The sequence below is a fragment of the Danio rerio genome, chromosome 18 (genome assembly GCF_052040795.2).
Source record: "Danio rerio strain M-AB ecotype USA chromosome 18, GRCz13ab, whole genome shotgun sequence".
Lineage (NCBI taxonomy): Eukaryota > Metazoa > Chordata > Actinopteri > Cypriniformes > Danionidae > Danio > Danio rerio.
In genome coordinates this window covers 4,397,501-4,421,420 of record NC_141038.1, presented here as the reverse complement: position 1 = coordinate 4,421,420, position 23,920 = coordinate 4,397,501, and the positions used below count along the sequence as shown (strand labels likewise).

The window sequence follows — 23,920 nt, the reverse complement described above, 5'->3', positions numbered from 1 at the left end:
AATCTGGGAAGGTTTTGATGTGGGCTTTCATTTCTCCTACCTGTTTTCTTTCTCCATCTGATTTATAATACCTGCTCTGTGTTTTCTCAGGTCAAAGCTGGGCCTGTTCCAGTCCAGGATAAGTTTACAGAAGGCCAGTGTGAAGGTAAACAGCACCGTCTGTTTCAATGAGAGATGCTTTGCTTCTGCTGTAAAAGCATGTTTGTGTGGCTGACACATGTTGACTGTGCTGGAGGGCTTTTAAAGGGATAGTGTGACCAGATTTGGACTGCTCGTCGTGTGTATGGGTTGAAGAGCTTTAATGTCTGACTGGAATTTTCTTCAGTCGACTGTTAAGATTGCAAAATGTGTAGTTTTTGGCTTATTTTTAAACTTCAATTGAGAGTCAAGTATTGTTGTTTTGTTGTTGTTTTCTCAAGTATAATTGTTTTCAGTGTTCACTGGACCATTTACACAGAATGCGTTTTCTTAAATGATTTTAAACGGGTCGTCATTTTCACATGTCCTTGTAAAGCTACCCAATCAGCCCAACATTCATTCTGTCATTAACAATCAATCTCAGTAAAGCTTAACAAAACCTAACTTTATTACTCTATTTATTAAAATAGTTTAATTATCTTCCTAACAATAACATTTGTTTTAAAGTTCTCCATGTAATTAAATATAGAGCATATATGATGAGCACTGTGACCTGGACAGACTGTTGTGCATACAGTCAAAATTATTAGCCCCCCTTTGACATTTTTTTCTCTTTTTAAATCTTTTCCAAATGATGTTTAACAGATTCAGGAAATTTTCACAGCATGTCTGATACTATTTTTTCTCCTGGAGAAAGTCCTATTTGTTTTATTTCGGCTAGAATAAAAGCAGTTTTTAATTTTTTAAAAGCCATTTTAAGGTCAAAATTATCAGCCCATTTAGGCTAAATATTTTTGATAGTCTCCAGAACAAACCATCGTTATACAATAACTTGCCTAATTACCCTAACCTGCCTAGTTGCCCTAATTACCCTAGTTAAGCCTTTAATTGTTACTTAAAGCTGTATAGAAGTGTCTTGAAAAATATCTAGTCTAATATTATTTACTGTCATCATGGCAAAGATAAAATAAATCAGTTATTAGAGATGAGTTATTAAAACTATTACAGGTATGTTAAGTGTTAAAAAAATCTTCTCTTTGTTAAACAGAAATTGGAGAAAAAGATAAATGGGGGGGGGGTAATAATTCTGACTTTAACTGTACATTTACTTTATTATAGTTTTAAAAGCTTGTCAATTTCTTTCAAAGTAAAATTATGTTGAAATAAAATTGTATATATGCAAATAGACTTTGCTTTTTTTGATGCGTTTTTTAAATGAAAAATCTTTTTTATTTAAAAAAATCTTATATGTAAAAGTCTGTATAGGTTTTTTCATTATGATCTTTAAAAGACTTTAAAAAACACTGTAAATTAACAATTACAATTGTAATGTAAAAATACAGTACAATTATTTATGTAAGATTTGCTTGTAAACAAAAGTTGCCAGTTAGTTTACAGTATTTTTTTAAAGTGTGCTCATTTTTTCCTGTGAAAGAGATTTTAATCTCATAGAGCCTTTAATTACTTTAAATGACTCTGCTTTTATTGTTTAAGTTAAATCTATCTATCTATCTATCTATCTATCTATCTATCTATCTATCTATCTGTCTGTCTGTCTGTCTGTCTGTCCGTCCGTCCGTCCGTCCGTCCGTCCGTCCGTCCGTCCGTCCGTCTATATACACTCACCGGCCACTTTATTAGATACACCTTTCTAGTACCGGGTTCGACGCTCTTTTGTGGTCAGAACTGCCTTAATCCTGCATTGCATAGATTTAACAAGGCACTGGAAATATTCTTCAGAGATTTTAATCCAAATTGACATGATAGCATCACACAGTTGCTGCAGATTTGTCATCTGCACATGCATGATGCGAATCTCCCGTTCCACCACATCCCAAAGCTGCTCTATTGGATTGAGTAATAGAGAAATCCCAGTAGATCTGCAGTTTCTGAAGTACTCAGACCAGCTCATCTGGCACCAACAACCATGCCACATTTAAAGTCACTTAAGTCACTTTTCTTCCCCATTCTGATGCTCAGTTTAAACTGCAGCAGCTCGTCTTGACCATGTCTACATGCCTAAATGCATTAAATTGCTGCCATTTGATTGGCTGATTAGAAATGTGTTGTTTTTGTGAGGTGTAAGGTGAGTGTATATAGCAGGGGTGGGCAAACTCGGTCCTGGAGGGACGGTGTCCTGCATAGTTTAGCTGCAACACTAATCAAACACACCTGAACATGCTAATCAGAGTCTTCAAGATCACTAGAAATCTAAAAGCAGGTGTGTGTGATTAGAGCTGGAGCTAAACTGTGCAGGACACCGGCCCTCCAGGATCAAGTTTGTCCACCCCTGGTATATAGTATACTACACTTTAGTATGGTTTAAAAACACGGTAGTATTTACATTAAATCATTAAATTATTATTTTTGTGTGCAATGAGTGAGAAAAATGGCTATATTTGAATGTAAACAATGAAGATTACAAATTCAGTAATGTGTGTTGAAATATATGTTGAACATATGTTGAATGTTAAAACATCTTAAGGATTTTGACTGTTTGTGTTTCAGTTGAAAGCAAAGAGGAGTGATTGTAACTCTAAAGCAACGCACGCGAGGAATGAGTATCTTCTTACACTGGCGGCCGCCAACGCACATCACGACCGCTACTACCAGACCGACCTGGTCAACTGCATCAAGGTGAGCACAGCGATGTGGTGTTAGTTTAGTCTTATTTATACACTGTAACAGAATTGTTGTCAGTGTTTTTGGAGTACATGAGGCTTAAAAGTAGGCATATGACAGTAATGTGTAATGAACACAAGTTGAAGTAAAATATATATATTAATGATGCTGTTATAAAACAGGCTGGGATGTATTTGTTTGTCAAGTTGTCATAACAAACAATGGGCCCCATCATAGACTCAGTGCAATTAGGCGCAGGGCGTTTTTGGTGTGATTTGTTGCTATTTTCAGACCAGCGCAACCCTAATTTTCACGTTTTGCTCCACGTTGTTTAAATAGCAAATTCATTTGCCTCACGTTGTGGACGTGACCACACACACACTCTCGGGCAAGCGCTGCAGCCCATCTACCCAGATGAGAGCTCTGCTAGTCGGACTTCTCATCAAGCATCTCCCGCTGGATTTAATCTCTCTATATTTATTAAACGGGATATTTCATTCATCTTGTTGTCATTATCTAACGACATATTCCCTGACTTTGGTGATTGGAATCTACTATTGTTTTCAGGTAACATGTTTTGGCTGAGCGCAAAGATAAGTTAATGATTAATGTAAGCACGTAGCCTATTCTGTATATTGAATGATCGTTTGCCTTTATTTCCTTTAATGTAAACACTTATTGTATGTTATACTTTTATAATGGCCATTATCGATTATTAAAGAGCCCATATTATGGGTTTTTGAAAATTCCCCTCCATGTAGTGTGTAACACAGCTCTAAGTGAAGTGAAGTATCCAGCTAAGGCTTAAATCTGTAACAATACAGTGTTTTAAAACGGTTGATTCATCTATAAAAGAGTCGACTCATAGTGCTTCAAACGAGTCGCCTTGATACCGATTCATTAGGTGTTTCGCCATGAAGTTATTCACGTGCACGCGCAAACCCGGGAGATGTCAAACCTGAGGTCCCCACCCTCTGACGCAGAAACCCAGACACACACACATACACACCCACAAACACACGCACACAAACATGCCGGTCGATTGAAGTCACACTGCAGATGGACATTATCGATTCTCTACCCAGAGATGAAACCTCAGCATTATAACCAAGCAGTTGGAAACTTCTGGAAACTACAGGCTACAAAGAATACTTCATCTGCGTTTGTTAAAGTAAGGATCAGTAAAGAATAACTTACTGATGGACGTCAGGATGGGTTTCTTCCTCCATTTCTCAAATGTAAGCACGTGCGATTAAAGTTGCCTCGTTGACTCTAGCTTGCAAATGTATTTAGTTGTGATTTGTTACTTGTAACCGCGTGTACTGTATCAGGTTAACTGGCTATATTCTCTTATCACGTGCAAAGTCACGTTAAAAACGCGACGCGTGCTGCTTTGTTAACGGAGCTCCGTGGTAGAGGTCTGCATTCCCGCGGCTGTCCCCGCGCCAGATTTCTGCGGCGCGGGAATAAATTTCCGAATCAATCGCGGGAGCGGTCGGTAACGGGTTTAATTTGGGACGGGAGCGGGCTGTCTAGCAATATCGTGGATATTGCTATGCGAATGAGACAGAGCTTTGCCTGCCTGTGTGTCTGCTTGGCGCTTGTGTGTATGTGTTAGTGCGCGCGTATGAGAGAGAGAGAGCTCTGTCTGGCTGTCTCTGGACTGTTTAGCTGGGTGATTTTCGGTTATGTTCTCCCCCGCTCTTTAGCGGGATTGGGCGCGGCGGGCAGAAAACGGGGCGGTTCGGGCACCGGGACAAGAAATTCTAAATATAAGCGGGAGCGGTCGGGTTCAGGCTAAAACCTGGCGGGTGCGGGCGGAAGCGGGAGCGTTGTCGTCCAGAGGTGTGTGTGTGTGTTTGTGTGTGTGTGTGTGTGTGGCAGCTAAAATCCACGCCTACACTATGGAGCGCGTATGAACTGTGATTACTTTTATATTGCTGATTAGCTGTTGGGCATTTCATTCTCTGACTGAAGGCAGTCGACCAATCGTGACAGACTGTCATCGGTCCAATCAGCGCAGATTAGCTTCGCACTAAGGAGGGGTTTGGGAACAAATGAATCACTGGACGATTCATACAGGAGTCGCTGGGATAATTAGGTAAAAATAAATGCAGATTATAAGACCATGAAAGTGTTTTTTGACCTTGCATGCATATTAGTCTGTTGTTGGAGACCCTTACAACCAAGATATGACCCTATTTCATGTATAATATGGGCTCTTTAAAACTGATATTCAGCAGAAGAGTTGTTTCGCATTGTCACTGAAATTGAAAGGAGACAGTTGTTATCGGCTCTGTTTTGTTATAAATATGCACACAGTGAAGATGACGCTCATATATGCAGCACGACGCCTCAACATTTCTGCTGTCTGTTAAGTTGCTAATATTAAAATGAAAATAAGCATTTTTAACTTTAATCATGTTTCCATTTTATTGTTGAGAAAGTGAAAAAACGTAGCCAGGGTGATGTGAATGAAGTTATAAAGTACACAGTTTTCTTTGAAGATTTACCCGTGTCCTCGGTATAGTCTGTTTTCCATATCAAACTGAGAAGAAGAGACTGCAGTCTTGATCAAACTTGCGAAGTCTGAACTTACAAGAAGAGGATGCAGGACTGAACTGTGTGTGTTAGGCTACTTAATATTGAGGAAAAGCCCCAATCAGAGAGGCGAACGTCTGCAGCCCCGCGTCCGTTTTCAGATGTCTCCGTTTTCCCTCATCCACACTGAGACGGAGCAGCAGCGTTTCAGAATGAAAACGGCCTCTCCAGCGTTTTCAAAACGCTCCGTTTTTTTGGCGCTTGAGAACTCCGGCGTAGTGTGGACGGTTGGCGTAACCGTAGCAAAACTTGTGCGTTTTCAAACTAAAACGCATTAGTGTAAACGGGGCCTAAGTTCAGTTTAGCTCAGTTTAGTGTGGTTTAATATTCACTACTGAGAGTCCAAACACTGAAGAGCAAATCCATCAATGCGCAGCTCTACAGATGCCGAACCATGCAAGCCAGTTGAGACAGCGGCGAAGAAAAAACGTAACCAATTTGCGAAAGTGAAGAATTAAAATACCTTGAGAAAAACCAGGCTCAGTTGGACACGACCATTTCTCCTATAGCCGAACGTCTTGTGCAGAGCTGCAGTCTAGGCACCAGAGGCTGGAGAAGGCTGGACCTCAGCGAAGACTCATCTGTCCCTGGAGTGTAACAGGAATCAGTCTCATGCTCTCCACTCCTCAATGACTACCACAGCAGCTGCTCAGGATACGTCCTGGTCCAGGATTATGCAGTTGGACAGGTGTACCTAATAAAAGTGACCAATGCGTGTATGTGTAAGCAAGCATTAATTAGGCTGTTAATGTATTGAGATGCATTACAATGTACAAGACAACACAAGAGAATTCATGAATAGGAGTGAAGCAATGTAACTTCGGGATAATGATAAATGGCGGATGTCTGAATTCCTTTCATACTCTATAGTACACACTTTTCTAATGGTTGTTTAGTAAATTCAAATGTAGCACATACTCCTGGGCTGCGTCTGAAATTCAATTCAATTCACCTTTATTTGTGTAGCGCTTTTTACAATGTAGATTGTGTCAAAGCAGCTTCGCATAAAAGATCATAGTAAATAGAAACAGTGTCAGTTAAATTTTCAGAGTTTAAGTTCAGTTCAGTTTAGCTCAGTTCAGTGTGGTTTAATAATCACTATGGAGAGTCCAAACACTGAAGAGCAAATCCATCGATGCGTAACTCTACAGATCCCGAACCATGCAAGCTAGTGGCGACAGCGGCGAAGAAAAAAAAAACTTCACTAATTGTCAAATGTGAAGGAAAAAAAACCTTGAGAGAAACCAGACTCGGTTGGGCACGACCGTTTCCATTTCTCTGCTGGCCGAACGTCTTGTGCAGAGCTGCAGTCTCAGTGGCAGAGGCTGGAAGCTGAACCTCAGCGAAGACTCGGCTCTTCCTGGAGCCTCACAGGAATCAGTCTCATGCTCTCCACTCCTCCATGACCACCACAGCAGCTGCTCAGGATACGGTCTGGTCCAGGATTATGGAAACCTTGGGATCATATTGCCGCGGGTCTTGGATCAAATCAGTGGCGCTGCATAGCCTGAAGACATCGGGATGAGTATCCCCATGTGGAAATAGGGAATAGAGAGAATGATTAGCGTAGCTGCTGTTCATAGTGTATACAAAAGAGATGCAAAACCCTGCATGGAGCACATACACATGCATAGAATCTCATTCACATTCCTAAAGTGTAATATGATGATCATAAAGGTTTCATGACAGTTTTATGAACACCCCCTTAAAGGGCCATGAAACCCCCTCATTCAGCAGGGTGTTTTCACACCTCTACTTTGGAAAAAGTCAGAAAAGTGGGCGTGTCCAGCTCTGATTAGGGGGGAGTGTCGGAGGAAGAAAAGAAGCTTGGATGTGGGAGTGTCTATTTGGGCGTGCTGAATTTCAGAGTCAAAACACACAACCACAGCGGACACTGTGACTGTGTTTACATGGACATCTGTTGTCGAATTATTTGCCAAATTATTAAATGGTGGACTTTAACTGCAGTTTGGCTCTTTCATTCAGAGAATTCATTCATGTCCCTCCCGACAAACGAGATATTTGATTCGAGGAACTGCTCTAAGCGTGTATTTTCATGCAATGTTTGATACCGCTCGGCGAATGAGAGAAAAAAAACCTCAGCATTTCCCGGAAACTTAGATGCACACGGCAGCTAGCGTCAGAAAGCTACATGTGTTATTCCGGTCACAAAATCCAACACGAGGTTATAGTTTGGTTGTAACTGTTAGTGCTAACTTGTTTACACTGGTGCAATAGTTTGTTTGATACGAATAAAATACGAACTGAATAAACAAAGAGCGCTGGTGGCTCACTTACCAAATCTGTAGAGACAGGACAATCACCAGCAACTACTAGAGCCGCGTCTTTATTTAGAGGAGACTACAAGCCAATCCGGATCTCAGCGTTTGCAGATGAGAACAGCTCTCAGGTAAACAATAATCCTCCTTAGACACGTAAGTTATTGTTGTCGCGCGTCGCGTACACTGTTAATCCACACGTGAGTCTAAGCTCTCACAGAGAGAAAATGAAAACAAAACTTAACGGCAGCAAAACTATAAAAGCAACACTTCACGCTTGTTTTGCCAACACAATGTGGCGTCTCTGCCGTCTACACTCTGACAGCAATGAATATTAATGAAGTTGCACAATAGAGTGCGCTGATTGGTTTGAACCAAGCTTTACTCATGCATTAATGCAACACACTGTAAGACGTAATAAGACTCACTCTGGCACAGACGCCCAGTCTGCACGCTGGATCACACGCTATTATGTCATGACCGTGACGCAGCTTCAAAAATTCGTTTCAAACCGGAAGTACGAATTTGCTTGAAATAACGCAAAAACAACCAATTTACACTTTTTAGTGAAATATAGGTGTCCTAATAGTGTTTTTAGCAGTGTGGGACACATATACGACTGTCAACAGCTCAACACATGTGTTTTGGTGTTTCGTGACCCTTTAAGTAAAGTTTTAGATGTGAATTAAATGACTTCTAATAAAGTCATTTAGATGTCATTATTGTAATAATGTGACCATTTTTAGGTAATGATAGTGGCATCTATGCAGGAATCCTGCATCATAAATGCGTGAGAGAAATAATTGATTTAAAGCATTTTATGAATTCTTTAGCACACAGGAGTAATGAACGTCTGATTGTACATCGTTTACTCAGTGCTTGATTTGATTTCTCTGAATACTCGAGAGTTGGTGCATATTTCATCTGAAGGTTTTGGATGAGTCATTTGTTGGCACGAGTCTGGTACAGTGGGTCAGGCGATGATGTCATCTTTGGGCAGATCAAACTATGCACTTCCTGTCTCCAAAACTCCCTCTCTGTGAGAAACAACTGGGAAAAAGCCGTCCAGTCTCATGTCACTCAGTGTTTTTGTGTGCATTTGAAGGGATCAGAAATACACCATGTCTGTTTGTGTTTTAAAAAGAAGAGTGATTAATCTCCTGTGGTGTGTGTAATAAGCTGATCTGGGAACAGTTTTGATCATTGTTTTGAGCATGTAAACAGTGTGTCTGGCTGGTGTTGTTGTTTGTGTGTTGCGCAGATGTTGAATGCATGTGACAGCTGATTGCGTAATTGAATGGTTGGTGTTTGCGGTCCTGCATTTCTGCCGGTGTGTGTAATGGACAGAAGTTGGCTGAACACTGAAGCACGTCTGGTATGCGTTCAGCTTTAGCTCACAGAATAACACTGACACTGCTGCACTCTGGAGCTTCAGTGATGAGATGAGGCAGTTGCAGGACGTTTGATTTACAAATCAAAACTCGATGGATCTGTCATGTAGGATTTACTGTTGACGGGCTGGAGATGCAGCGTCAGTGACTGCAGAAAAAAACTGTTTTCTTAATGTATCGCTCAAACTGATATGTAGATAGTTTTGTGTGACTTGTTTGTTTTTTATTTTTGGTTCGGTCTTTGTTTGGTTTGGTTTGGTGTTCATGATTTTTGGTTTGGTTTGGTTAGGTTTTAATTGGTTTGGGTTGGTTTTGGTTTGGTTCTGTTTGTTTTTTATTTTATTTATTTTTTTATGGTTTGGTTTAGGTCAGGTTTTGTTTGGTTCTGTCTTGTTTTTGTTTTGTTTTGTTAGGGTTTGGTTTAGGTTAGGTTAGGTTTTATTTAGCTTGGTTCTGATTTGTTTTTGGTTGTTTTGTTTTGTGTTTTGTTTGTTTTGTGTTTTGTTTGTTTTGTGTTTTGTTTTGTTTTGGTTATGTTTTGTTCGGTTCTGTTTTGTTTTGTTAGGGTTTGGTTTGGGTTAGGTTTTTGTTTGGCTTGGTTCTGTTTTGTTTTTGGTTTGGTTGTGTTTTGTTTAGTTTTTTTGTTTAGTTTGTTTTTTATTTTGTTTTGTTTTGTTAGGGTTTTGTTAAGACTAGGCTTTGTTTGGTTTCTTGTTTTTGGTTTTGGTTTTGTTTGTTTTTGTTTTTTGTTTTATTTTGGTTTGGTTGTTGTGGTTTTGGGTTTGTTTTAGTTCTGTTTTGTTTTTGGTTTGTTTTTGGTTCTGTTTTGTTTTTGTTTTGTTTGGCTTTTGGTTTATAATGTTTGGGTTTTGTTTGGTTTGGTTTTTGGTTTATAATGTTTGGTTTTTGGTTTGCTTTGGTCTGTATTTCTTTTGGCGGAGGGGGGGTTAGTTGTTTGATTTTCGGTTTGGTATTTATTATGAGCTTTTTGTGTTTTGGGCTCTGTTTTGTTTGGTTTTTGTTTTGTTGTTTGTTTTGTTTTTAGTGGGGGTTTTTTATTTTTAAATGTGTTTGTATAAATTTATTTATTGTAAATTTAAGTTATTTAATTAATTAAAACTTATGTAAAACTTACTTACCTATTTTAATTGTATTATATACCTATTATATTTCTATATTTTTTTCTAATTTTTTTAATATAAAATAAAACCTTGTGTATTGCTCTGTTGTTGACTTTATTGCTTGTGTTATTTTTTCTTATTTATTAGTGGCTTTGCATAAAAGTGTCTGTTAATCGATAAAATATAGATTTTTTATAATATTTCTTCCTGATTAGCACCTATTCACTCCTAATCAGAGCAGATGAGTGTTTAACCTGTATATTTCCACTCGTCTCCTGTTTTTTCCCTCCTCAGGTCATCATCTGTGTTTTCTGAATGTGAACTGAAAGAGAGAAAGTCTGCTTTAAATTATTGATAAACGAACAGTCTAAGCTTCAGGCTCCACCAGCTGTCCATCGACCCGCCCACTACACTGATGCTCATCTCCTATTGGCTAAGCCGTAGCCATGGTTACAGTCAATACGCTCTAGCTCTGATACTCGTGAATATTAATGAGCGCAGGCCATTTTTCCAAATATATTCTGAGGTTTATATTTCATCACTGTCAGGGCAGATTTACTGTGTGGGTTTTTCTTTCCCTCTCCAATTTAGCTCTTTTTGTTAATATTTGTGCACATAATATGAAATAATGGCAGTTATCACATTGATTCGTCAGTACTGAAGCCAAATCTGGAGCTTGTCTAATAAAATAACTTACAATAACGGTTCAAAAACTAGTACAGCAAAATTTATATGTTATAGAAAAATATTAAATACAAATTTAGAAAAGAGTAAAAATCAAGAGAAGCAAAAAAAATTGTAAAAATTTGTTGAAATTCAGTCGTTTATAATTTTTCTTTACAATATTTTACTTGAATTTAATTGTATTATATTTCATTCATTCGTTCTTTTTTTTCGGCTTAGTCCCTTATTTTATATTATATTATATTATTTTATATTATATTATACTATATTATATTATTTTATATTATATTATATTATTTTATATTATATTATACTATATTATATTATTTTATATTATATTATATTATTTTATATTATATCATATTATATTATATTATATTATTTTATATTATATTATATTATATTATATTATTTTATATTATATTATATTATTTTATATTATATTATATTATTTTATATTATATTATATTATTTTATATTATATTATATTATTTTATATTATATTATATTATATTATTTTATATTATATTATATTATATTATATTATATTATATTATATTATATTATATTATATTATATTATATTATATTATTCATTCATTTTCTTTCCGGCTTATTCCCTTAATTAATCTGGGGTCACCACAGCGGAATGTACCGCCAACTTATCCAGCAAATGTTTTACACATCTCTGAGAAAGATCTATACACACTCATTCACGCTATGGACAATTTAGCCTATCCAATTCACCTGTACTGCATGTCTTTGGACTGTGGGGGAAACCGGAGCACCCGGAGGAAACCCACGCACCCACTTTTTTATTAATTTAATGTTAATTTTATTGTTATATTTTAATATTACATTTATATCTTTTATATTATTTATATCTAATATTATCTTATCTTATATTATATTTTATTATTTAATTGTGTAATGGTTTATTATGTGTTTTTATGTTATTTAAATTACTTTGAATATTTTTAATTAATATTATTTGTGTTTTGTTTATTTTATTTTACTTTTTATAATATTTTTTAAAGCTTTTTTGAGATGTATTTTGGTCTTGATTTATATACTTGCTGGTTTTGATTTATTTTTTTAAAAACTGAGGATCATTTTAAAGTTATTTTTGGGGATTAACAATAAACATTAGTTTTGCCTTGTGCTTAGTTTTGAGACATTAATCAATTTAAATTAATTAATTAATAAATGTAAATATTAACATACCATTTGTAATGAGAATAATTTAGAGACGCCTCAGATTGTGTCTTCATCCTTTTTTGAAGCAGGATTTTCGTTTACTCTTGATTTTTCAGAAGAATCATTAAAGGAAAGGGGAAGTTCAGTTCTTTTGAGATTAGCCGTGGGTTTTTCCCAGCCGTTTCTCAAGATCATATTGTTTTGCTCTCGTAAATGTGTGAGGAAAGAGGTGTGAGCCGCTTCATGCCAGATGTGTGTGTGTGTGTGTGTGTGTGTGTGTTTTCTTGTATTCTTTGCTCTTGTTCCTGTTTTCCTGTGTGTTTGACCCACTCGTCATCTCTATTTAATCAGCACTGTTCTTCTTTGCGTTTAAATAGAAACTTGACATTTTTCTTAACTCTGAGATCATGCAGCTTTTCTAGAAACACACAGAGAACAAAGTTAAGCTCCAAAAACAACAATAAAGAACCGTTATCGTTTCCATGCACAACTGTAGAGAATTAACACAATGCTTTTATTAGAGGAATTGACAGATCAATAATTATGTACTGTGTGTGTGTGTGTGTGTGTGTGCGTGCGTGTGCGTGTGTTTGTGTGTGTATGTGAGAGGTGTTCATTAATTCTCTGCAAGAGTCATTGTGGTGTAAAGTGAAGCATTTATTAAGCAGCAGAAGTGTTTGTTCAGCTGATGTGTGTTTGCTTTATGTGTGTGTGTGTGTGTGTGTGTGTGTGTGTGTGTGTGTGTGTGTTTGTGTGTTTGTTCGACTGCGCTTGTAACCACAGGCCATGTGCTTTACTTTTTCACACACACAGACACATTTGAGAACACTTTCAGAGAGTTTATGAGTGTGCAGATGTCATATCACCTTATCATGCTCCGTGTAACTCACTAGTTGTGTGTGTGTGTGTTTTTTTTTTTTATCAAAGCACAGTTAAATGGAGTTTACTAACTATTCTCCAGAGGAAAAGAGTGATTCTGAACTGCTGAAACAAGTCAACAGATGATTTGTCTGATTTATTCCATAACCATATATTGATTTATAGCACATTTTCGTAATGAAGAAAATGCTGATGCATGTACAGCGGGGAAAATAAGTATTGAACACGTCATGTTTTTTTCCTGGGAATAATATTTATAAGTTGGATAAGTTGGAATAATATAATAAGTTGGAGCTAAACTATGCCGGACACCTGCCCTCCAGGACCAAGTTTGGGCACCCCTGATGTAGGCTATCTCAGTAGCCAGTAATATGACCTTTAGAGGACAGTAGCAGCCTCCAAAATGAGACTCAAAGTCATAAAAATCGACATGAGTTGGTTTATAAGTAGTAAATAATATAAATATTACAAACGTAATCATTAGCTGAACAGCTTACAGTGATCATCAGGCACATTTGCTCCTGTTGGCATTGCCAATCTGGCAACCTATGGGTGCGTCATGTCACAGGCGGAGGGACCGGATTAAAAGAAAAAAACCCTCTCCAATATTTTGAATTTGGACTGCAATACCTAGCTCAACCACTAGGTTGTCAATCCTACATACAGCACCTTTAAAGGGTCACGAAACACCAAAACACATGTTTTGAGCTGTTGACAGTGGTATATGTGTCCCACACTGCTAAAAACACTATTAGGACACCTATATTTCACTAAAAAGTGTAAATTGGTTGTTTTTGCGTTATTTCAAGCAAATTCGTACTTCCTGTTTGAAACGATTTTTTGAAGCTGCGTCACGGTCATGACATAATAGTGTGTATTCCAGCGTGCAGACTGGGCGTCTGTGCCAGAGTGAGTCTTATTACGTCTTACAGTGTGTTGCATTAATGCATGAGTAAGGCTTGGTTCAAACCAATCAGCGCACTCTATTGTGGAACTTCATTAATATTCATTTGTGTCACCGTGTTTACACCACAAAGACGCCACGTTGTGTTGGCAAAACAAGCGTGAAGTGTTGCTTTTATAGTTTTGCTGCCGTTAAGTTTTGTTTTCATTTTCTCTCTGTGAGAGCTCATCTGGATCACGTGTGGATTAACAGTGTACGCGACGCTCAACAACAATAACTTACGTGTCTAAGGAGGATTATTGTTTACCTAAGAGCTGTTCTCATCTGCAAACGCTGAAATCTGGATTTGCTTGTAGTATTCTCTCCATAAAGACGCGGCTCTAGTTGCTGGTGATTGTCCTGTCTCTACAGATTTGGTAAGTGAGCGACCAGTGCTCTTTGTTTATTCAGTTTGTTCGTATCGAATTAAGTTAACTATTGCACTGAGTGCAGAAATGTTAGCACCGCATTTAGTGACCGGAATAACACATTCGGCTTTCTGATGCTACCTGCTGTGTGCATCTGTTTCCGGGAAATGCAGAGTTTTTTTTTTCTCTCATTCGCCGTGCGGTATCAAACATTGCATGAAAAATACATGCTTAGGGCAGATCCTCGAATCAAATATCGCGTTTGTCGCGAGGGGCATGAATGAATTCTCTGAATGAAAGAGCCAAACTGCAGTTAAAGTCCAACATTTAATAATTTGGCAAATAATTCGACTACAGATGTACATGTAGGTTAAACACCATCACTTTCTCCTGTCTGTGTGTGTGTGTATTTTGACTGAAACTCGCGCGTGCACAAATAGACACTCCCACACCCTCCCACTTTAGTTCCTCCGACACTCCCCCCTAAACAGAGCTGGACACGCCCACTTTTCTGACTTTTTTCAAAGTAGAGGTGTGAAAACACCCAGCTGAAACGAGGGGGTTTCATGGCCCTTTAAGATCATCAGGTGAAAAAAGACACGGATCATTCCAGAGTGAGTCATTATGGTGGGTGGAGGTTGAAGTATCCTATCAGAAGTAAGCACACCCTTCTCTCTCTTTCCCTCTATACTGTCTCTCTCTCTCTGACACCTGCCGTAACCCTCCAGACCAGCTTGTGGTCAGTCAGGTCATTTCCAGCTCTCCCGCAGCAAACAGTCATACAAATCAAAGCCTGTTTCCAAAATACATTCCTTCCCAGAGCTGCTGAACATGGAGGGAGAGAGAGACGTAGAGACGGAGGGGGAAAGCAGAGGTTTCGAGTTTTGTTTTTGCACGTTCAGGCCTTGGAATCTGAACTGACTAACCTTTCCCAGCAGCTGCTGCTGTTTGAACAATCTGCTGTGATCCAGGCCTGTCGCAGTCCAGAGAAAACAGGCCCTGTGTGTGTGTGTGTGTGTATTTGTAAATGTGTGCGTGCATGCTGGCCACAAGGGGGAGCCGGTGGTGACACTCTGTCCTTCTGTCTGTCTCTTATGACAATGTGCTTGACTGCAAATACAGTATTGATTCATTAAAGCAGGGGTTCCCAAACTTTTCAGCCCGCGACCCCAAAAATAATCATATCAGAAGCTCGCGACCCCAATTTTTCAAGGTGGTTGTACTGTAAATATGTATGTAAACGTTGCAGACACAACTATAGGCAAAAATAAACATGAGCTTATTGACAACACAAAAATGCAACAGTCTATTAGCCATATAATGTTTTTTAAAGTCATTTATGGATTTAATTACATTTTGCTTTTAAAATTAAAGGCTGATGGCTGATTGTTATTTTTATGTTGTTGTTTCTTTAATGCAACTATTAACTATATTCTGTCGGTTATGAATAAAATATGGTAATTCTAATAGTTTAATCAAATTTATTTGAGTTTTGGATATCACCAAGCGACCCCTTGTCCGTGTCCCGCGACCCCCCAGGGGGTCCCGACCCCCACTTTGAGAACCACTGCTGTAGAGCAGGGGTTCTGAAATTTTTCAGCCCGCGACCCCCAAAATGACAATGCCAGTGACTCGTGACCCCCAATTTTTTCTGAGGTGGTGGTTATAATTACAGAAACCTTGTATGCAATGACGCACACACACCAATAGACCCAAGTCTATTCTTTGTTTTTGTTTTTTTATGTATGTCAGTGCTGTAAATAGGCTAGAAAGTTTAACCTGGTGTTATAAAATCTGCTGCATCTGAAAGTATTGCTGTGCCTTTAGTATAATGTAATTACTAGAGAAGTCGCAATCCAATAGAACTAGTAACTATAAGCTACTATAGTAACTATATAGTTTATAGTAACTATAAACGACTATTTTTTCTCTTTAGTAGGTTATTGATAAAATACAGTAAGTCTTAAGGTTTAATAAAAATTAATTGATTTTTGAAAATCACCAGGCGACCCCCCTTCATTGTCCCGCGACCCCTCGGGGGGTCCCGACCCCCACTTTGAGAACCACTGCATTAAAGGAGTCGTCAACTGTTTCTATTCATTTACAGGCCCGTTTCACTGTTTCTCAGCAGCAGAAGTCGTCATAGTTGGTAAACTTAGAGCAAGGTGAATGTGAGAGCACACATACTTTTTTTGCAATCTTATTTGCTGAAATAATAACAGAAAAACTCCACGATGGTGTTACCAAGACTTTCAGAGAAAGTTAAACAATAGTGTGAGACTGATAACGGCAGCCAGAAGAGAGAATAACCTCAGATTTACCGTCTAGCCTCCATAGACACTAGGGGTGTCAAGATTTAGATTTTTAATCGAAATCGATCGAAATTTATGCTCAACTTCGATTATCGTATCAAAAAATAGAATCGTCGATGCTGCCACGCCCCCATGTCACGTCAGCTTGGCTTGCCAAGCGAGAAAAAACAGGCTTGTTGAAGTGCTTGTTAAACTGCAAAAGCAGGAGACCCGTCGACAGAACTTAAACCCTCTCCTCTTTCAATGAAGTCGCCGGTGTGTAAGCATTTTGGATTTCCAGTGAGTTATGTTGACAACGTTCGTGTTGTCGACAAAAAAAAAACACAGTTTTGCAAGCTCTGCTATGTACGTATTACATACGGTTCGTCCGATAGACAACACCGGCATCGTGATCCTCCGCCCGCCCCCGTTGCAAATCCGCTCGCGAAAAATACACACTCAGGCCCTGTTTACACTGTCTTTGTTTTTAAATGGCATTTTAGAACGACAACGATTTGTCTTCCACAGTGGCGTGTAGCATTTCTTAGCAGCCCTCCTTCCTCTCTACCTCTGACACACACACACACACACAGACACACACACAGCCATGGGCTCGAGACAGCAGGTCCAGGCAGTCAGAGGATCAGTAGACTGCTTCAATTTTTCACTCACTTGTACTTTGTCATTTTAGCGCACACCTCAGATACTGTTGGCTGGTTCCTGTTGGTTGTGCGTCTTTTTTACAGACGCCGTTATAACGACACAGATCACTGCCTATTCACGAGTCCCGCAGAAAAAAGTGATTGACAGGGGGTAATTATGTATGTAACTTGCCTTTATTCATTTACTGTATGATTTGTTTATGGGTAAAACAAAGACCATGCAGGTCAGGTAGTTTAAACGGTAGGCTACAAATAATTAATTAGTCATTAATTAATTAATTATTCATAATCGAAAATCGAATCAAATCGTGCCTTTAGAATCGAAAATGTAATCGAATCGAGGATTTGGAGGATCGTGACACCCTTAATAGACACTGCATTTCAAACGCCTCGCATAACTGGTAATTCGTCTTTTGTTGTAATTTGATGTAAAGATGATACAATTTATGCGTACGTACATATATATGTGCAACCGTTTAAAAAATATCTAAATATTAAAGACCTTCAAGGATTTCAGATGCTGATGAGCGTTAAACGTAAAAAAAGGCTGCATTGGTTTCTATCATTCCTCCTGTCTTTTGTTTTCTGTCAGCATTTCGTCGTGTTTATTATTCATCTTTCTTCATATATTTTGTTCTTCTACTGTCATTATGTTTGTTTCTTTCAGTGGTTCAAAATGTTCTCATTCATTCATTCATTTTTTCGTCGGGGTCGCCACAAAGTGGAATGAACCGCCAACTTATCCAGCACGTTTTTACACAGCGGATGCCCTTCCAGCCGCAACCCATTTCTGGGAAACATCCACACACACACACTCATACACTACTGACAATTTAGCCTACCCAATTCACCTGTACCGCATGTCTTTGGACTGTGGGGGAAACCGAAGCACCCGGAGGAAACCCACACGAACGCTGGGAGAACATGCAAACTCCACACAGAAACGCCAACTGAGCCGACCTTCTAGCTAAGAGGCGACAACACTACCTACTAGGGGTGTCAAAATTAATCGTTTCTTCGGTGCACCGCGATGCAGACGCGGACAATTCGGTATCGGTTCAGTAATAATCATAACCGGTTATTACTGACGTCATTTATCTCATATGCGCTCTGTTGCGAGGAAGGCGAGTGCGAGTCTTTACAACGCTCTAACTACTTAAAACTCATAAACTGTGCACAATTTCACTGTGTGTGTTTGCTGAATCAGTCTTTCACTGACATTAACAGCAGAAGCCCCTATTTCACTGAGATCGAGAGAATGAAAGTACTCCATTTCTCTCTCTCTCTCTCTCTCACACATTTCACATTTTACATTTTAGGTGCTTTATTGGCATGAAAAATTACTGTACATTCGTATTGCCAAAGCAGTGCAGCGTCGCTGCGTACAGACAAAAAGGGCAGTAGTGCAAACAAATATGAACATAAAATATAATATAGAAATAAAGAAAAGAAATGTAAAAAATAAAAATAGATTAATAAAAATAACAATATATCAGTAAAACTAAAAAGATTAATAAAAAAATAGATTAATGGTAATTTGTGAAACAGGATAAAAGTGATGATCTCTCTCTCTCACACTCTCACACACACACACACACACACAGTCGCCCATTTGACATGCTGGCGTGGCTTATCTTCTCCTCTCGGCTGTTTTACAGCGTTACTTCTGGATATAGATACGAGCGCGTGTCTGCAGAGTTTTCTCCACCGTGTCTATCATGCATCAGCTGTGAGATCGCCGCTGCCGCTTATCAGTATCACTCATCTGTGAAGAGCGCAGTGCGCAAGAGCCAATCGCAACCGTTTTTGTTGAGGGTGTGACCAATCAAAGAGGTGTAAGACAACTAGACAAGGATCAGAAAGCAAGCTGGATATTTATATTTGTTTATATTATTTGCTAAATGCTCGTGTTGTTTAAAGATACGGTTTATATATCTGACTGTTTATATACAAATAATATATAAATATATTCATACATTTTAATACAAGAACTGCTGCAGTGAAGAAAATATAACACTGTGTATATAAAGCACCGAGATATCGAATTGAACCGAATCAATGGCATGATAATCATAACCGAACCGTGAGACTAGTGTAGGTTCACAGCTCTACTAGTACCTACTGCATCGCCTCAATGTTTTAATGATTATTATTTATGATTAGTGTATTTCATTCTACTAATATCTCATCCTTTGAGTCGTTGTCTATTGTTACATTTTTTTCTTTCACAGAATACATTGATTTTTTTAATGCATTGTGGAAAGCACATTCAGAGTGTGTGATCTGTCTTTGTCTTTCTCTAGGGTCTGGAGGGGAACGTATATGATCATGTGAAGGATTACCTGATATCCTTCTGTCGGACGGAGCTGGAAGCGTTTCAGGCCATTCACAGCACCTTCCAGTTCCTCCTGGAGAAGTCCAGTCGAGTGAGTCTCTCTCTCTCTCTCTCTCTCTCTCTCTCTCTCTCTCTCTCACACGCACACACACACTTTCTCTCTCTCTGTCTCTCTCTCTCTCTCTCACACGCACACACACTTTCTCTCTCTCTGTCTCTCTCTCTCTCTCTCTCTCTCTCTCTCTCTCACACACAGCTATAGCTGTTAATGCATTTGTGACAAAAATAAATTCTAGTGTGAGTGATCAATGTCCGTTTTGTTTAGAAAGGGAAACAATTTTTCACTGTTTTATGTATTGTAAAAGACTTGCTCCTCTATTTGATCTTTTAAATGTTTTAGTTTCTTTACTTGGCTTTTTATTTACGAAACAATGTTTTATATTAGGTTTTAAATATAAAAGACAAAACTAATATAAATGTCAATTATTGAATTTTATCTTTGGTCAAGCAAAATCAGCTATTTATATTACAAGAAAAAATGAAATAGAAAAGAGGAATGGTAAAAACATTGTAGTAGTTTTTAAAAACCTAGTAAAATCAAGAATTATTGTTGATTTTAATTACTATAAAATGATGAAAGCAATTAATGTGTTTAAAATTGAATGGTGTTGCGATGATGGCTTGTGTTTGTCATTAATGAAGAGCTGTATTTTATAAATGAATTGATTTAAGCTGTAAATCAATTGTTAAATAATAATAATTAATAAAAATTAAATAATAATTGTTAAATAATTGCTTGTTAATAAAAGGATTTGTAAAATCAAAAAATCTCGCACACACACACACTCTCTCTCTCTCTCTCTCTCTCTCTCTCTCTCTCTCTCTCTCTCTCTCTCTCTCTCTCTCACACACACACACACACACACAATTTCTCTCTCTCTCTCTGTCTCTTCTTATTTTCATCACACTCTCAATTTCCTTCTTTATTCCCAGAAATAGATTCACCCTGCCAGCTCCTTATTATCAGCTCCCCTATGAAGAAATATTCTCTCACACACACACACACACACACACACACTTGCACAAACACATCCACGCACACACACACATTCTTACACACTTTCACACACATACAAACAAACATACAAACGCGCACACACACTAACAACCAAACGCACACACATTATATATGGACACACAATCGCACATCACACACATACATATGCACACACGCATAGACATACAGACTATCAAACACACATGCGCAATACACATACATATGCCCGCATACACACAGACACACACACACACACAAATACAAACTCATTGGCACATCACACACATGCTCACTTCACACACGCATACACACGCGTAGGCACGCACATTCTTACACACACTTTCACACACATACAGATAGACTCACTTACGCACACGCGCACTTCACACACATACACACAAAAACACGCGCATACGCACACTCACACACGTGCACAAACACATGCATGCACACACTTTCACACACACATACAGACAGACATACACATGCGCACATCACACACACACATACATGCATTCAAAAGCACATCACACACATACATATGCACACACACACACACACATAAAGACTATTAAACACAAATGCGAAATACACATACTTACGCACACACGCAGACACACACGCATACAAACTCACAGGCACATCTCACACACACACACGCACAGTCTTACACACACTTTCACACACATACAGATAGACTCACTTACACACACGCGCACTTCACACACAAACTCACGCATACACACGCAAACTCACATACACACTAACAACCACACATACATGCTCACACATTACACACATGTGCAAATCACACACACATTCACACATACAGACTCTCAAACACAAATGCACATCACACAAACTCACAGGCACAGCACACACACAAACACACACACATGCATGCACACACGCACATTCTTACTCACACTTTCACACACATGCAGATAGACTCTCTTACACACACATGCACTTCACACACACACACGCATACTCGCTCACACATGTGCACATTACACACAGACATACGTGCACACACACATTCACACAAAAAAACTCTCAAGCACACAAATACAGACACACACACATGCAGATCACACATGCATGCACAAGCACACACACACACTCACAAATAAACTCACACATGCGCACATCATACACATTTACATATAAACACACATCACTGTGCACATCGCGCACACACACACACACACACACACAAACACATGCAAACAGACATACGCACACACACAACAGATCACACACATAAAGGCATGCATGCACAAACACATACACACATATACAGACATGCCTGCGCACATCACACACACATAGAGAGACACATAAACACATGCATAACACAAACACGCAAATACACAGTAACACGTGCACATTGCACACACACACATACTCTGTACGGACTCACACACACACTCGCACATCCCATACACAAACAAACACATACACACACACACAAACAAATGCTTACACACACGCACACAAATCCAGACTCGCACACAACCATGCATGCACAAACACACGCACACACACATACAGATTCACACACGCGCACATCACACACACACACACACACATTTACGCATGTACACAGACACATAAACATATGCACACACAAACACACACACAAATAGTCACACACACACAAACACATACAGACTCGCACACACTCACACCTCCCACTCACGAATGCAGACAAAAACACACACTCACACACACTCGCACATCCCATACACACACACAAACAAATGCATACACACACACACACACAAATACAGACTCGCACACATAAACGCATGCATGCACAATCAAACATGCATACAGACTCACACACACATTTACGCACATACACACACACAGACACATAAACATATGCACACACAAATAGTCACACACACACACAGTTATACACATACAGACTCGCACACACTCACACCTCCAACACACGAATCCAGACAAACACGCACACATACATGCATACATATACACGCACACTCTGTACAGATTCACACACACTCACAAATCCCATTCACAAACAAATGCACACACACACACAAACACACACACAAACAAATACAGACTCGCACACATAAACGCATTCATGCACAAACAAACACACGCGCACATCACACACATTTACGCACGTACACACACATAGAGACACATAAACATATGCACACACAAATAGTCACACATACACGGTTCTACACATACAGACTCGCACATACTCACACCTCCCACACATACTGCAGACAAAAACACACACACACACATACATACACACACACACACACACATCATTCTTCCAGTGCTGATGAGCACATCTGTCTGAGCACTATTTCCCTGCCCAAGGGGGGCTAATTTTGCATACCACTACTGTGACGTGTGTGTTTGAGCAAGAGGGTTATGCAAGGATCTTTCCTGCACACACTCTTAAAGGGACAGTGCACACAAAAACAGTCTGGAGAACATTAAACAATCATAAAAGCACATCATGTGAAGAATATAACGAAAATAGAAAGAAAAATGCAGACAAATATAAATATTGCGGATGGGCTGAGCAGTTTACAGTGTTGATGTATGATTTGTGTATATTTGTACTGTTGTTATTATTATGTAATGTGTTTTATCTATATTAATCTCACCATTCAATAGCTGTAAGTTGCTGATGTGTCAAAAAACAAACAAACAACTTGTGTTAGAACAATGGATGAAATGACTTGAATATAATAATAGAATAATGATAATTGGCGGTTCATTCCACTGTGGTGACCCCATATTAATAAAGGGACTAAGCTGAAAAGAAAATGAATGAATGAATGAATGAAGAATGATAATTAAAGGAAATGAAATAGAAATAGGGTGGCACTGTGGCTCAGTGGTTAGCACTGTCGCATCGGAGCAAGAAGGTTGCTAGTTCGAATCCTGGCTGGGTCAGCTGGCATTTCTGTGTGGAGTTTGCATGTTCTCCCTGTATTGGCGTGGGTTTCCTCCGGGTGCTCCGGTTTCTGCCACAGTCCACACACATGCGCTATAGGGGAATTGGATTAACTAAATTAGCCTTAGTGTGTGAATTAGTGTATGGGTGTTTCCCAGTACTGGGTTGCAGCTAGAAGGGAATCAGTTCATAAATCAATCTACATTGACGGGAAGAATTTAATTTAATGCTTTCCATAATCATTCAGTCAGTGTTTGGTGAACTCTGCTCTGATTGGATGATCTCTTCTTTGATGATGTTGATGTGTGGGTGTGTGTGTGTGTGTGTGTTTGGGTGTGTGTGTGCAGGTGATGCAGGACTTTAACCAGCAGCTGTTTCTGCAGGAAAACCCAGTGTTTCA

General features: G+C 38.8%; 1 protein-coding gene across 17 annotated transcripts in view; it reads left to right on the top strand.

Moving 5' to 3' along the window:
• The window catches only part of fchsd2 (FCH and double SH3 domains 2), a 185,442-nt gene that overhangs the window by 111,264 nt on the left and 50,258 nt on the right, over positions 1 to 23,920 (top strand). For all 17 annotated transcript variants that reach the window (XR_015514578.1, XR_015514575.1, XR_015514579.1 and 14 more), the window contains exons 7-10: positions 91 to 145; positions 2,647 to 2,775; positions 19,479 to 19,601; positions 23,868 to 23,920. The exon at positions 23,868 to 23,920 is cut by the window's right edge and continues 43 nt beyond it. Coding sequence is in view for 4 of the 17 variants with exons in the window: in XM_087292845.1 (XP_087148971.1) it covers positions 91 to 145; positions 2,647 to 2,775; positions 19,479 to 19,601; positions 23,868 to 23,920 (360 nt within the window). In the remaining 13 variants the exon portion in view is untranslated. The remainder of the gene's footprint in view (positions 1 to 90; positions 146 to 2,646; positions 2,776 to 19,478; positions 19,602 to 23,867) is intronic.